We start from the raw sequence: 14,601 nt of genomic DNA, 5'->3' as shown, positions 1-14,601 counted from the left end.
AGATCTAAAGTAGATCTAGGATTAGAAAACACGTACATGAAAATTTTAATATTCGCACGGATCCGGTGGCATGAGATTTCGGGGTTTTTGCGACGTAAAAAGTGGTCTTTGCGGCCCGAAAGACCCTACAAGACCAATGGGGCATGGATATCATTAGACCGTTCCCAATAGTGACCACTCAGCGAAGATTCTTACTCATCGCAGTGGATTATTTTTTAAAATGGGTGGAAGCCAAGCCGCTAGCAAAAATAACTGAATATATGGTCATCAAGTTTATTTGGCAGAACATCTTATACCGGTTCAACATCCCTCGTCGGCTCGTCTCAGACAACGGGAAGCAGTTCGCCGGACGGAGGCTCAAGGAGTGGTACGAAGACTATGACATTCAACAAGCCTTCACCTCAGTGACTTACCCTCAGAGCAACGACCAGACGAAAGTCACCAACCGGGAGATCCTCAGAGGTTTACGAGCTCGGCTCGACCACGTAGGAGGTAGCTGGGTTGATGAACTCCCCAGTGTCCTGTGGTCTCTTTGCACGACACCAAAGGAGGCGACCGACGTCACTCCATTCTAACTGGTGTACGACGGTGAGGCGGTGGTCCCTGTCGAGGTCAGAGTCAAATCTGATTGGGTGCAACTCTATGATAAGGGGAACGCCGAGCAGAGACTCATGGAGCTCGATTTGGTGGATGAAGCCCAGGATAAGGTCACCGTCTGGCTGACGGCGTACATGCAGCGAATGAAACAAAACTACAACCATAGGGTGATCCCAATGTCCTTCCAAGTCGGTGATCTGGTGTGGAAAAAAATAAAGCCAGTCGGCGACGTTCCCAAGCTCGAAGCCCCGTGGGGTGGGACCTTACAAGGTTAGGCAAAAGCTTAGCTCGGGAGCCTACTACCTACAAGACGAGGAGGAAAGAAAGTTTGAATGATCTTGGAGCGCGAACCATCTCCAATCCTATAGGGTCGAGTGAGAGGTGCATGAGTAAATACATATGTACTTGTGTAAGTGTATGCCTTGTGGATGCAAGGTGAGAATGAATAAAAATCTCAAGTGTTAAAGACTCTTGTGTCGATCAGCCAAGTTAAAAGCTGAGCGGCAACTATAAACTCTTGTCTATGCAAACCAATCGTCGATCAACGACATTAAACCAAAGTCTGTGTTAACCGTCGAGCGACGATGTTAAACCCAAGTCTTTGTCAATGATCGAGCGACGACGTTAAACTCAAGTCTTCGTCAACCGTCGAGTGGCGATGTTAAACCCAAGCCTTCATCAATCGTCGAGCGGAGACGTTAAACCCAAGTCTTCGTCAATCGTCAAGCGGAGACGTTAAACCAAAGTCTTCATCAACTATCGAGCGGCAACATTAAACCCAAGTTTTCGTCAACCGTCGAGCGACAAAGTTAAACCCAAGTCTTCATCAACCGTCGAGCGGCGACGTTAAATCCAAGTCTGCGTCAACCATTGAGCAACGACATTAAACCCAAGTCTTCGTCAACGGTCAAGTGGTGACCTTAAACTTAAGTCTCCGTTAACGGTCGAGCGACGACCATAAACCCTAATCTTCACCGACGGTTGAGCAGTGACCTTAAACACTAGTCTTCATCAACGGTCGAGCGACGACTTTAAACCCTAGTCTTCACCGACGGACGATCGAGCGGTGATCTTAAATCTTGGTCTTCACCGACAGTCGAGCGGCGACCTTAAACCCAAGTCGACAAATCAACAGCCGAGTGACTACTATAAACTCGAGTCTATAGCGACTTACATCCAATCGGCCTATCTTAAACTAAATTTGCGACAAGAGAAGTCAATCGATGAACATCTGAGCCGAGAATAAGGCTGGTTGGGACGCATGCTGCTTTGAGAAGCAATAGTTTCTCTTGAAAAGGCTGCTTGGCAGCGTTGAAGTGATCGCTCGGCATCTCAGGGACTAGTTAAGTCGTCGATTGGTAGGCCATGGAGCTGCACTTAGAATTTTTCCGTAAAATGGTAAATGATTCGTAGTCCTACTCGAGCCTAAACGGTAATGCATGATTAAACAAATGCCAAATCAAACAAGCGAGGAAATGTCGAATGGAGATGTGGGGTGATGCTTGAATAAACATACTCGGACAAACAAAGGTACGCCGAATGGGCAAACTTTCATTAACACTTAGAAAATTTATACAAGATACCAAAGGGTAGTATAAAAAAGAGGCAAACTTCGCAAGAGGCGGACTCACTCGAGATAGTCCAACACATCGTCGGGCAGCGACTCGATCATCTTATCCTGGCTGATGACCTTATTAATCAAGGCGGTCGGTATGTAGCCGCCATCCTTGAGCTGGTCGAGCATTCCATCAATGGCCAGATTGAAGAGATGGAGTACTGAGTCAGTGAGTTGGTCGTTGAAAGGATCCGAGTGAAGGTAATCCCACTTCATCGTCTCGAACCGACTTGACTCGGCGCCTTGAAAAACCTCCAAAGCCGTTCGGGAGGCCTCCAGTTTGACTTTCATGGAAGCTAGAGCAGCATCCTTAGCGTCCAGCTTTTCCTGCACCACTGCCTTCTCATCCGCCCAACTCTCTCGCTAGGCGTTCAGTGTCGCCTCCGTCCCCTTCAGACTCTGAGCCAGGATCCGAGCTTCTTTGTTCTTGATCTATAAATCCTCGATAGCTCGGAGCTTCCTGGTGTTGACCGAGTGGATCTTCGCTTCGAAGAAGGTGGCCTGCTTATTAAGCCTCGCCAATTGCGTAGCCTGCTCGACGCTTTTTCCCTTCTTTGCCTCCAACAGCTTGACACTCTTTTGCAGACTGGCCTTCAGTTGAGCGGCCTCAGCAGTCAACTACTCCACGCGCACCTCTGAAGCTGCTGATTGGCCGCTCGGAGCGTGCAACTGCTGGACTTTGTGCTCCAAATAGGAGAGCCAGTGACACATGGTCAGACTCTCTACCCAGAACTACAGTAGTAGGAAAATTGTAAGGGCCGAGCCGATAAAAAGAAGTAAGTATCGAGGCAGCATACATACCTAGTGGACATCTGGGTGTGACTGTTAGTGAGTTCCCTTGGAGAGATGACCGCTGCATGGGTCCGAGCATCGACCCATATTTGTGTGAATGACCCCTGGATCCTTATCTGGTGCTCGGGGGTGCGGGACACCATGTCATTCACCCCGTTCGTCGGTCAACAAATGGATAATCATCGTTATTTGTCTGTGGCCGTCCGGGTCAGAGGGTTCCGAGGTCGCCCTATTCGTAGATCGGGACGAGGGGATCGATCAGATTCGTGACACTTGGGCCGCCGGTAAAGTGGAGGTGGCATGAAGGCGACTGACGGTGCACAAATGGTCCCTTGCAGTAGCCTGGACAAGGACGGTGTCCGATCGGATGAAAGGGAGGTGTGAAGCGCTGCCTTTGCTTGTTCGGGAGGAGCGGGCATAGATGTCTTGCCCCGCTCGGAGGATGGTCTCAAACCACCTCGTTCTAGAGTCTGTAGGGTGGAAGTGGTGGAATGGGAGGACGCTTCAGCGCGACATCTCTTGCGCTGTAGTATGGGTTCGCTGGAACTAGCTGACTCCGAAGCCACCGTGATCGGAAGTATCAATGACCATTCGGGAGGAAGGCCCGCTGTAGTAGCAGCTCTGTTAGCAGCCGTCTGACAGGCTCCCCCTCCGCTCCCCAGCGCTTGCGTTCCCTCATTATCGCCGAGCGGATCCTCGTGGGAGCCGACCGACTGCAGGCCAAGGCTCTCTAGCTTGGCCATGGTCGCGACGTTGATCTCCGCATCCGCAAGCTTGCTCTTACCGGTTAGACGTCCTCACAACATGATTCGAGCTGAAAAAAAGGAGAAAAAATCAGTTAGATTCAAAGATTGGGGAAAGAAAGAACATACCTAGGTTGGATGGAAGCTTCGTGTGGATTGGACTCAAGCCGAACACGTAAAGGACACCCTCCAGCAGCAACTTATGAATGTGGTACTTCTGACCGACCAATCTTGAAGTTGTCTGGAGATAGTTTAATCGACTTTTGTACTTCCTGAGCAATGGTGGACTTATCACTTCCAACTGCCAGTCGGTCAAGAAGTCTGGCTGCTCGGAAAAGTGAACAAAGAAGTAGTGATCCCTCAAATGCTTATTGGAGGACAACATTTTGTCAAAGAAGACCAAGTCTACTCAGGCTTGGAACAAAAACGTTCCCGGCTCGGACAGTTTTGGATAATAAAAGTAATGAAAGAGCTGAGAAGTCAAAGGGATGCTGTGCAGGCAGAACAGAACTATGACCCCGCACAGCAACCTAAAGGAGTTCGACACCAATTGATTAAGAGAAATATGAAAGTATTTACAAACTGCGAAAAAGAAAGGATGAACAAACCGCAGACCGACAGTTAACTGATCCTTAAAGAAACATAAAAAATCCGGTGGTGGTCATGTGGCCGGTCGAAGGCAGAAGGAATAGCAATTTGGTAGCCGGAAGGAAATTGGTAGGCAGATTTCAAACTCTTAATGTCGTCCCCGTCGAACCTGGACTCGACGGAAGTATATCAGAGCACAGGGACGAGGACGAGTGGTTGCGAGGAACTGGCCATCGATAATGAGGTCAAGAAAGAACAATGAACATATTTAAATGAGAAAAAGTGAAGGAGCTTACAGGAAAGATCGTCGGAGAGGAAGAAGAAGCGAAGCGCCCCGGAGAAAGCTTGAAGACGAAAGTGTGAGGAAGGAAGAAGACGGCGGGCGACACAAGAGAGGTTTATAAACCTCATGACTGATCGACCTGAACCATCCAATCCAGGGTTGCAAAAACCAGGAGAAGATCCAACCGTTAAATTGAAAAGGCACCTGTCATGTCGCCAGCAGATATCTGCCTGTCACGTCAAATGTGCGATGGCAGAAAGTAAGACACATGGCGTTCAGCTATCAGAAGGTATTAATGCGACTTAATGAAGAAGTATGATCAAGTGCTTGGTCATAATTATCAGAGATTTGCACGGTCTTCAAGAAATTTGGATGACGTCAGGACGCTCAGCCGAGAGAGCTTAAGGAAAGAAGAAAATTCGTCAAGTGTTGTCTCCCATCACCCTGACCGGGCACAGATAGTGGATTTTCACATAGTCGAACGGTTGATGCATCATCTGCTTGGGAAGATGTGATCCGAGCAGCAGTTACGGACCCAGCATGGCAAAAGGAAACCCAACGTCGAAGACGTTTGTGTCAATCAAAAATTGGGGAGCATATGTAGGGTCCAATCGGTCGTGTAAGACATCGGAGACACTACTTGTCCAGTTAGTCAGACTTACAACCTCTTTCGACTACACTTGAGGGAAAGTCTTGTGATGCAGCAATATAGGGAGGCCCACCTAGCACATGGTTAACTGCCAAGGAGGAGGCCAAAGTCAAGGTGGCCAACGCCAGAGTGTTAAAGGGTCGAACGAAGGACAATTGCAACGGCCGATTGGGGCATTCAATGCCCGACTAGTGGGAGACATGGCCGAGCGGACCACTCATCCAGCTCGGGATAATATGATAAAATAATCTGACATTTAGTGTGGAATAGTAGGACGCTGAGGAGACTGGATAGCTTGTCTGAACGGGGGAGGGCATGTTAGTACACAATCACCGTAGGGAAGAGCAACTGAGGCCGATAGAGCGGAGGAGTCCCGACCGAGTGGCTACCCGGCTCGGCCAAACAGCGAGTGCTGGCCATGGATGGAGCGGGGGAGTCCCGACTGAGGGGCTACTCCACTTGGCCAAGCAACGAGACCATTGTCATATCTCTCGATATCCTTTTGGGAACTAGTACCGCTGACATGAGGCATGGTCGACAGGCGGATCGTACGACGAAAACTTCTACTGTCTTGTCAGAGATATGCATGCCTTGTTAAGGTATGCTGTCAGAGGTACTTTCTTGATAGGTCCCTTCATAGGACATATTGGATAATGTGTCCATGCCTCGAGGAGTGTGCACGTCGCCCACCAGGACTCTATATAAAGGAGGTCCATCACCAGCGAAAGTACGTGAGATTCATTATTTCCACTAGAGTTACTGTTGCTCCACTTTCTTCCACTATTCTGGTAACTGACTTGAGCGTTGGAGGGCCAACGTTGGGGACCCATTCTTTGGCTTGGCACTGACGTTAGTTGTTTTGCAGAGCGGAGCGGGATTTATAGCCGGTCAACGAATCCGCTACATCCCTATCTTTCTACCTTCTCGCTTTCGGACAGGATCACCATATTTTTGATTTTTTTAATGACGAAAGTCCATCAGCTAATTTCGTCCAAAATTTACTAATGGATCTAGAGAACTCTGAATCACTTCAAATTAAATCCTATGTACTCATCTAATGTTCTTAAATATATTCATGCCCTCAAACATCAATGTGATACACTAAATTGAAAGTAATGATTTTTTTAAATTCACATATTGTCAAAATCTTATTATAATGGCTACGACGATGATAGTCACTCACACCATGATAAGAGCAAATATTTTTTTAGCAAATTAGTTCAACTAGCCATGCGATTTGACGTCACAAAATCAACAAGTCAAGACTTAGATAAAGGATTACCAATACCTTGAAGCCCCAAATCTGAGAGCACTGAAATTATCATTTGTTGCATCATTTCAAGAGTAAGAACACTAGTTTGAGCATTTTGATTGATTGTTGACATTGTCGAGAAACTAATTTGAATTGGTGCAGTAGAAGAGTTACCAACATTTGTTTGAAAAGCAATAGCTTAACGATTCTAAAGACAAATTAAACACTCTTTGATGATGTACCCTTGATTTTTGTAATAATTACAAACAAATAGTGTAATTTATAGCAATATGTCCATATTCCTACCGCTAAAACATTTAACTTTACTTATATCTTTGCCCTTGCCTTTTTCTTGAGTCGAAAATGCTATATATGTTGTCATCATCTCTTTTTGTTAGATAGTAGTTTGTGTAAGAAGGTGTTACTCTTCACGGAGCAACTCGCTAAAGCATATGCCCAAGATAGGAGGAGGACGACGATTCAATAAATTAGAATGAACATTTTCAAAATTTGATCCAAGTTTCATCAAATATTGATCATGTTTGCTAATCTCATGTACAACCAATACATGAGCTATAAAATCTTTGGACACATTAGTACAAATTATATCAAAAAATTCAGTCCATAAATTTTGAAAATTAGAATAGTATTTGAATAGCTAGATTCTTTTGTATATTGTTTACAATCTCACATTAAATTTTGTAGCTAAATTATTTTAATTGTATTTTTTTTTTAAATGTTCCCACATTGTTTAAGTAAATTTATAAGGATTTAAGTTAAGAATAATATGAGAATCACATGATCTAATAATCTAAGATATCACTCTAGCATTTTTAATTTTCCATTGGACTAATTGAGTAATATCTGTAAGAACTAGATTAGTGTCATCAATATATCCCCATAATTCTTTTCCAATAACAAATAATCAAAATTGAAATTTCCATGTTGGATAATTTTTTCTTGTAAATTTAACACAACTTATAATTGCTACCAGTCATTTTAGTAGACAAGAAGAACACCACAAATAGAGAGACAACAAACCTAATACTGACTTCAAGAATTTTTTTTTTACCAAAACAGTGAGCTCTCTCCTAAAATATCAAGCAACCTTAACCAAAATACTAATGAAACCAGACTAAGCTTGTACAGCGACCTAAAACTCCAAAAGAGCAATAACATAAATTCTAAAACTCTTGAGATGAGACTCTAATACCATGATAACTTTTCTTGATGGAATGTCTTGATGTCTTTTTATTTCACCCACTTATTCAATAAATAAATGAATTTACAACAATTAAAGGCTAATTTATAAGAATCAATTCCTCTCCATTTACAGTCACCTCTCTATTTATAGTCATATATTAATTATGATATATTGATCTCTATTTATAGCTTTACACACTGATCAGGAAAATACAAAATAAATAGGCTGTATAAAATAACATTTACCAACCTAAAACAGAATTAGATTGGAGAAATAAACTACAACATAAGCAATTCGTATAAAATTTCCAATGCAATATTTACTGGTACAAACTAGTTTCCAAAATAACATGTTAAACTAATAGGGGAAGATTTTCAGATTGCTAATTAATTACATATATATAATGTGCAGTTGTGCGGCATAGTATCAATAAATATATCAATTAAAAAAATGTTATTATCTAATTTAAAGAACTATGCACATAATTAAAATTATCATAGTTTAACTCGAATAAATTAAATCAACAATTATTATAATATATTAATGGCTACTTGAAATAAACATGAATAACAGACATATCCAATACATATATAATGATTTTTTTTTAAACTTGGTAAAATGTATATGGTTATGATGATATCACTGATTTAGTATCCAAATGCATAGGAAATTCAGCGTAATTATGGTCTTTTTTAGTTCCAGCAAAGCATGTTTACGCTGGAATTAGATGTCATATAGACAATGACACCTATCAAGTAAAAAGGTTTGTAAAAAACATTGTCAACCTGTAAGTTTATATAACTTTCAAATAGGAAGGATTCCCTTTCTTTTCAATTTTTTTTCCTTAAACTCAGAATAAGAGAGCACAACACAGGAAATAAGAGAGAGATCTTAGTTGCAATATAAACTCGTAGTCGCCAAAAAAAACATTGCTAAGCAAATCTTAATTTAAGAAGATCAAATGAACAAGCATAAAGAATGCAACTGAATGGGAGTTTAGAGTAAGAAAAAAGAAGCATCCAGATTAATTCAATGGTTACTTTGTGTCTAGAGACCTTAAATTGCAAGAGCACAAAGTAGCATAAATCGCCTGACTACAAATTATCATGTAGAGGTACTTGGAAGCAAAAAAAAAGAAAATAAAAAATTACCCAGCCAAATAAGTGGTTCCATGAATTGAATATGCCCAACTCTTAGTAATCCATGAATAATATCAAATTGATATCTGAATTAGCAACCCATTATTGCACAATTGTAGACAAAAGCGCCAGCTCTTTCTCGAATAGAAAGCACAGCCCACTCTGTTCCACTTGCATTTCCATCTTCAGGACGCCAATAGTGCAGAATAATTACTTCACCTTGAGGTCCTCTATGGCCACCAATCACTAACAGTTTATCGTCACATGCTTTGAAAGCAAGGCCCCAACCATTTGAGTAGTCGGCTCTCACAGGCAATCGCCTTACAACGTTCCAGGTGTTATTTGCCTTGTCGTACTTCTTTACCTCATTTGTAGATTGATCTGCAGCATAAAGCTGATTATTTACAACAGCAACAAGAGGAGGGGATTGAGTAGCTCGATTACCACCAGGATACATGTCCCTAATTCTTCGCCATGTCCTTGTTTGAAGATTATATTCCTCACCACAGGTTAAAGAATCTGTATGGTTTGACATGCCCCCTATAACATAAAATTTTCCATCCATAAAGAAGCCAGAACATAATCTCCTTGGGACATTCATATCTGGTAGAGTCTCCCAAGCACCAGTCTCCGAATTGTACATCTCCACACACTTTGAAGTGCGTCCAAGCGAATCACTTCCGCCAGCAACAATAGCGATTTCCCCAGAGCTTCCAGATCCAAAAAGGCAACGAGGTAAGTTCATAGGTTTGCATCTAGACCAGTCACGCCTTATCAAACTGTACACCCAAATAACGAAGCCTATTACTTCACGGCCAAAAACAAGTAGCTGGGTTCCCACAGCTAGAGATTCCTTATCTGCACAAGAGAAGCAATCGTCACATGGCATCCTTGGCAACCTCATCCATCTGCGCCTGAAAGGATCAAATGCTTCCCAAGGCATCAAACTACATGCCAGGTAAACCCAGTGTTCCATAACACCGTGCTGTCTCCTTAATTTATAAAGACAACCACTACGAATCAGTGAGTTAAACCTTCTATTCAGACAGGCAAGTGAAGGGTAATCAGACCTACATATGAAGGCCAAACAAACTAGTGCAACATCATCATAGAGTCCAGGAAAAAAACTATCATTCGATCTTTGATCAGTACGACTATCTCCAGTTTGAATCTTCACCGTAAGCCTTTTACCTTTTAAGCCTCTAATATTCAAGCTATCAACATTCACATCTTTGTCAAACATATCCTTCTCCTCCCCCAATAAGCTCCGATTATTTGTTAAAAGTAAGCAATCCAATAAATACTTGTGCAAAGAACCACAATCCGGACTAAAAGATCCTAAAATCTGTAATAGATAATTTAGAGTGGCACTCATGGTTCCCATCTTGCCAAGTTGTAGTTCCATTCCTCTGAGGGTTCCTTGCATGAGTACCTTGACTATCAGCAGTCACGCAATTATACAGAGATCACTGAAAAAAAATATTAGGCTCTTAAGAAAAAGGAAACATAATTAAATCACAAGTGTAGATATTATTTCCAAATGCTAAGGTTACATACAACTTCATGGCATATAAAAAAAAACATAACAAAACTAGAGATTTGACTTCAGGAAAGAAGAGAAATACAAGAGTTACCACCATCAACTATTACTGTGAATGCATAATAGGCCAAATAACAACCAGACATTATGCTAATTGAGGAATGGATCACAAAGATCAGATTGATGTCACCTGACCCATGAAATTTAGCAGTAATTCATATGATGGAAGTAGTTGTACTTGCAAGTCCAAGCTTGCATAAATTAACCGATAGACTCCAAAATAGGTGAGAATTTCACAGTTTTAACTGTGAGGTTTTTAATGTAGAACAGGCAGCATGGGTACAACCATTTATACCAATTACCAAGAACTATTGTATAATTTAGTACTTTCAAGGTATATGCTAGAAACAACTATTTTGCACTAGACTATGTACAGGGAATAGGAAAAAAAAAACCTTTGGCAAGTACAATACTAGAAAGAGAAAGGTGCACCAAACAATGATGTGTGGAAGATGATAGGCGCATGGCCATATAAACTTCTGGGGCCAGCCAATTATGCATATGGCAGAGAGGTATTGGTAGCTTGTCCATGAAATGGTAAACCTTGGTAATGTGAATTAATGTCTTGTAACAAAAAAAAAAAGATCATATAACTCATGTTGATAATTTTGTCCATTTTCACCAAAATGAACCTAATGCTGTTACATTTGCATTTTGCTTAAATAATCTTATTTTCAAGCAACCAATGGTTTGGCATCCCAAGATCCAAATAACTACTACGCTTTACAACCAAGTTAAAATATGATGAAGATGAAAAATAGTGCACATGTATATTCAAAATATCCAACCTACAGTACAAAGCGAGGAAAGAAGAGTCGTACATGGATGTCAAAAAATGGACCAAAGATATGGTGAAGGTGAGCATATATGTCAAGGAAATTCTACTTATAGTTGCAAAAGGTGGAACCGCCACCTTAGCGGCCCCCTGGGTCCGGCCCCACAGATATCCAGAGGGAGTAAATCACGGTTAAGCTAGGCAGGAGGGGTGACAGGGGGTCGAATGGAATTTAAAGCGCAGCAGACCGAGATTTTACGCCCGTGTGCAACTGGCGACCCTCGACCCCTGAACCTCCGTTGCAAGCGTCAGGCACCCTTCCAGCTGATCCAGCCCGTGGGGGCGAAATTCTACTTATAGTGCATATAGGGAAAGAGGACTCGACACATGGATGTTATAGTTGAACCAAAAATACAAAAGACCCAACACCATGAATTTAAATTCAGAACAAGGATTTTGTTGTACCATACTTTTCAGACAATGTACGGAACAAGGATTTTGTTATTCCACTTTCATGCTTTTCAGACAATGTTGGAATATGGGATGACATGAATGCTTGAGTCAATTCAACACTGCTTCAAAATAAAAAATTGGGGAAAGATGAATGTGAGGAAATATACATAGAAAGAGATACAATTGGAGAAAAAACAATAAATAGCATATATACAACTATAGACAACCAGCAAAGCAGATATTACTGAGTGAACATATAGAAAAGTATGTGCATGTGTGCATACACAAATCATGGTACAGAAATTCATGCTGAAGATGACTTGAAATCATTAACTAATTAAAAAGGTGAACAAATTCTGCCTCCCCAATTGAATTCTTGTATAGGAATTGAGTAGTTTTGACATCATCTAAAGCAATGATGACAAGATGGGTTCCTTGAATTCATACATAAATTAAACTAATAAATTGACCACATCAAGTTCTAGTTTTTGGTTGGTTTTGTAGCAATACAAATCTATACAAAGATGAACTTCCAAATAACATCAACACCATGAAGGCTAGTAGCAAAAGCATCAAGTGAAATCATAGTTAAGTCGTCAAACAGGAAATTTGACCTTTCCTACACATGAGAACCACTGTAGATATTGGTATAGAGTATATGGCCTTTAACTCCAAACTTATGGCAGAACCATCTATTTTGAGCCTTCGTTAACCATATCTGTAGTCCAACAACATGAATAGGCATACTAGAACGACATATCTAGAGAATATATAGATCATCACAGTGGAGTTAGCAAAAGAGATATGATCACTATGTTTTTTAACAATAAGTTAAGTCATCTAGTATATTACTTTTCATTTGACAGTTCGGGAGATGAATTTTTGTAAGAATTGAAATTCCAAGATGTTCATTTATTAGATGGATACCTATGGAAAAAGATTGACATTATGTTGCAACTAAAAGAGATTTCCTCAAACATATGGGAGAAAATTCACAATATGGTGCAAAAGATATTCCTCTATCTCCAAATATGTGTTGTAAATAACCAACTGCCGCTCAAAGTAAAACAAGTTTTTTTTTTTTTTGCAATTTAGCAATAGATAAGGTTTCCCAAAACAGTTAGTACCTCTAGAACCAAATTTTGTGTATATTTTCTAACTATATGCATTGGAAAAAAGTTAGCTATCTAACTATATGAAAAATAAATAATTACCCTGTCAAGTTCACTACTGATTCTGATGTGATTTTAGGGAGTCTACATTTGGATATACTCTTTGATGCAATATACGCCACAATAATGTGATTTCTATGAAGTATCAAGTTTCGATCTCCTGAATCTCATAGAACCACAGCGACCCAGCTTAAACATTAGAACTTTCACAGCTTAACCATGAATATGAGTAACCTGAGTTCAGGACACGGTGTTTAAAAGTTATAGGCAGAGCCCTTTTTGAGTTCAACCTGGGTTCATATAGTTGCTTTCATTTTTTCTCTGATCAACAATATAGGTCCATAAATGTTTAGTTCGTCCACAAAGTGGACATGTGCACAAAAGTGATACACATATAAAAGTGCCATATATTATTTAGGATGAAACAGCAAAATAGTCCTACTGCAGATGAAGCTCACTATACAACTCTCCAATGAACCAGTTCGATTGCAGTTCACACAATACCACGATTTTATGGTTCCAATTAATTGAATGGAAAGACATTATATCATATTTTTTTCATAGCAAGCACGCATCTTTTTGGTCGAGAGCTGGAATATTCCCTCGACTAATGAGCAATCAATCAAATGCAGAATGTCTTATATACCAATAGACAGATAAAACAGAAACGTTGCCCGGAAAATTGATCAAGTAAATGGTCATAGATGTGATTTTACCTCATTGGATAATGGCCAACTAATCTCAATTGGTCACAATCATTTTCAGCGCATCATCCGCTCCTTGCCTAAATCCCCACGAAAAAAATGGTATCATGTATCTAAGCTAGTAATAAGGAACCCCAGATCTCCAGATCCAAGAACAAGCTTCGACATCAGAAGGCCAACTACAGGCATAACCTGTGAATCAGAATCAAATCCACTTAATCAAATGTTGCCAAGAAAAAAAACAACAAGAAAGGAAATGTCTCCTCCTCCACAACAAATCAAACATCCCAAGACAAACACCTACTAGAGAATCGATCGAGGGCATCGCCAAGGTTCCAGATCCGCCGACGGCGATCGAAGGGACGGTCCGTCCGATCGCCCAGAATGGGTCATCGCGCGACCAAAAAATTGAGCGAAGAAACGAGGATCTGTCAGCCGGCACAACCAGATCAGTTTCAGATCGCGGAAACGACCATCGAGAACACCTCGCAGAGATCGATTCGCCGCCGCAGAGCGGAAGACAGGGAGAGGGTAGTCTCCGCCCGTTGCGAGTCGATACTTAAATGGAGACACGAAGCAGGGGGCTTACATTAGGGGCAAAATGGTAATTATATTTTCCAGGGACAAACGATAATAAATAGCATTAAAATTCGGACTGGCCATCGACCGTCCGTTCACTCTGATCCAGGCGATGGACGACAGGAATGTTGTTCGTATAGTAAAAAGATATGCAGTTAACCGTAGTGTCAATCTCGATTTGCGGCCGCACGGGAGCGAGGCCAATGCAGCTGCTAACTTCCTGCTTCCCACGGGCGAAACTCTGCGTTCTGCACCCGCCGGGACCACCGACGTCACGCAGCGTCACAAAAGCGGGGCCCACCTCACGGGCCTGACCCGGTTACGGCCTGCGGGTGGATATGATATGGTACGCGATACTGTTTCGAAGTTGGAGTTCTAAATCCACGCCCATTTACTCAATCCGTACTCGTAGCTGTCTCTCCCAATTGAACGACACAAGGAAGGCGTAGATTTCGA

The 14,601-nt window shown here is 41.6% G+C and overlaps 1 protein-coding gene across 3 annotated transcripts; it reads right to left on the bottom strand.

Annotated features, from left to right (window-relative positions):
• Window positions 1-8,718: 8,718 nt before the first annotated feature.
• Window positions 8,719-14,112, bottom strand: LOC122015868 (F-box/kelch-repeat protein At5g60570-like). Of its 3 annotated transcripts, none has more exons than XM_042572935.1 (4): window positions 13,871-14,112; window positions 13,579-13,758; window positions 11,708-11,812; window positions 8,719-10,331 (listed from the first exon to the last, which is right to left on the bottom strand). In XM_042572935.1, the coding sequence occupies exon 4, from the start codon at window positions 10,286-10,288 to the stop codon at window positions 8,954-8,956; it is 1,335 nt and encodes a 444-aa protein (XP_042428869.1). In that variant the 5' UTR covers window positions 10,289-10,331; window positions 11,708-11,812; window positions 13,579-13,758; window positions 13,871-14,112; the 3' UTR covers window positions 8,719-8,953. The 3 variants fall into 3 exon arrangements, with proteins under 3 accessions (XP_042428869.1, XP_042428868.1, XP_042428867.1); XM_042572934.1 differs by having other exon boundaries at window positions 11,708-11,809; XM_042572933.1 differs by lacking the exon at window positions 11,708-11,812 and having other exon boundaries at window positions 13,871-14,111.
• Window positions 14,113-14,601: the final 489 nt, after the last annotated feature.

Source organism: Zingiber officinale, chromosome 8B (genome assembly GCF_018446385.1).
Source record: "Zingiber officinale cultivar Zhangliang chromosome 8B, Zo_v1.1, whole genome shotgun sequence".
In the NCBI taxonomy this organism is placed as follows: Eukaryota; Viridiplantae; Streptophyta; class Magnoliopsida; order Zingiberales; family Zingiberaceae; genus Zingiber; species Zingiber officinale.
This window is presented reverse-complemented; position numbering and strand designations above follow the sequence as displayed.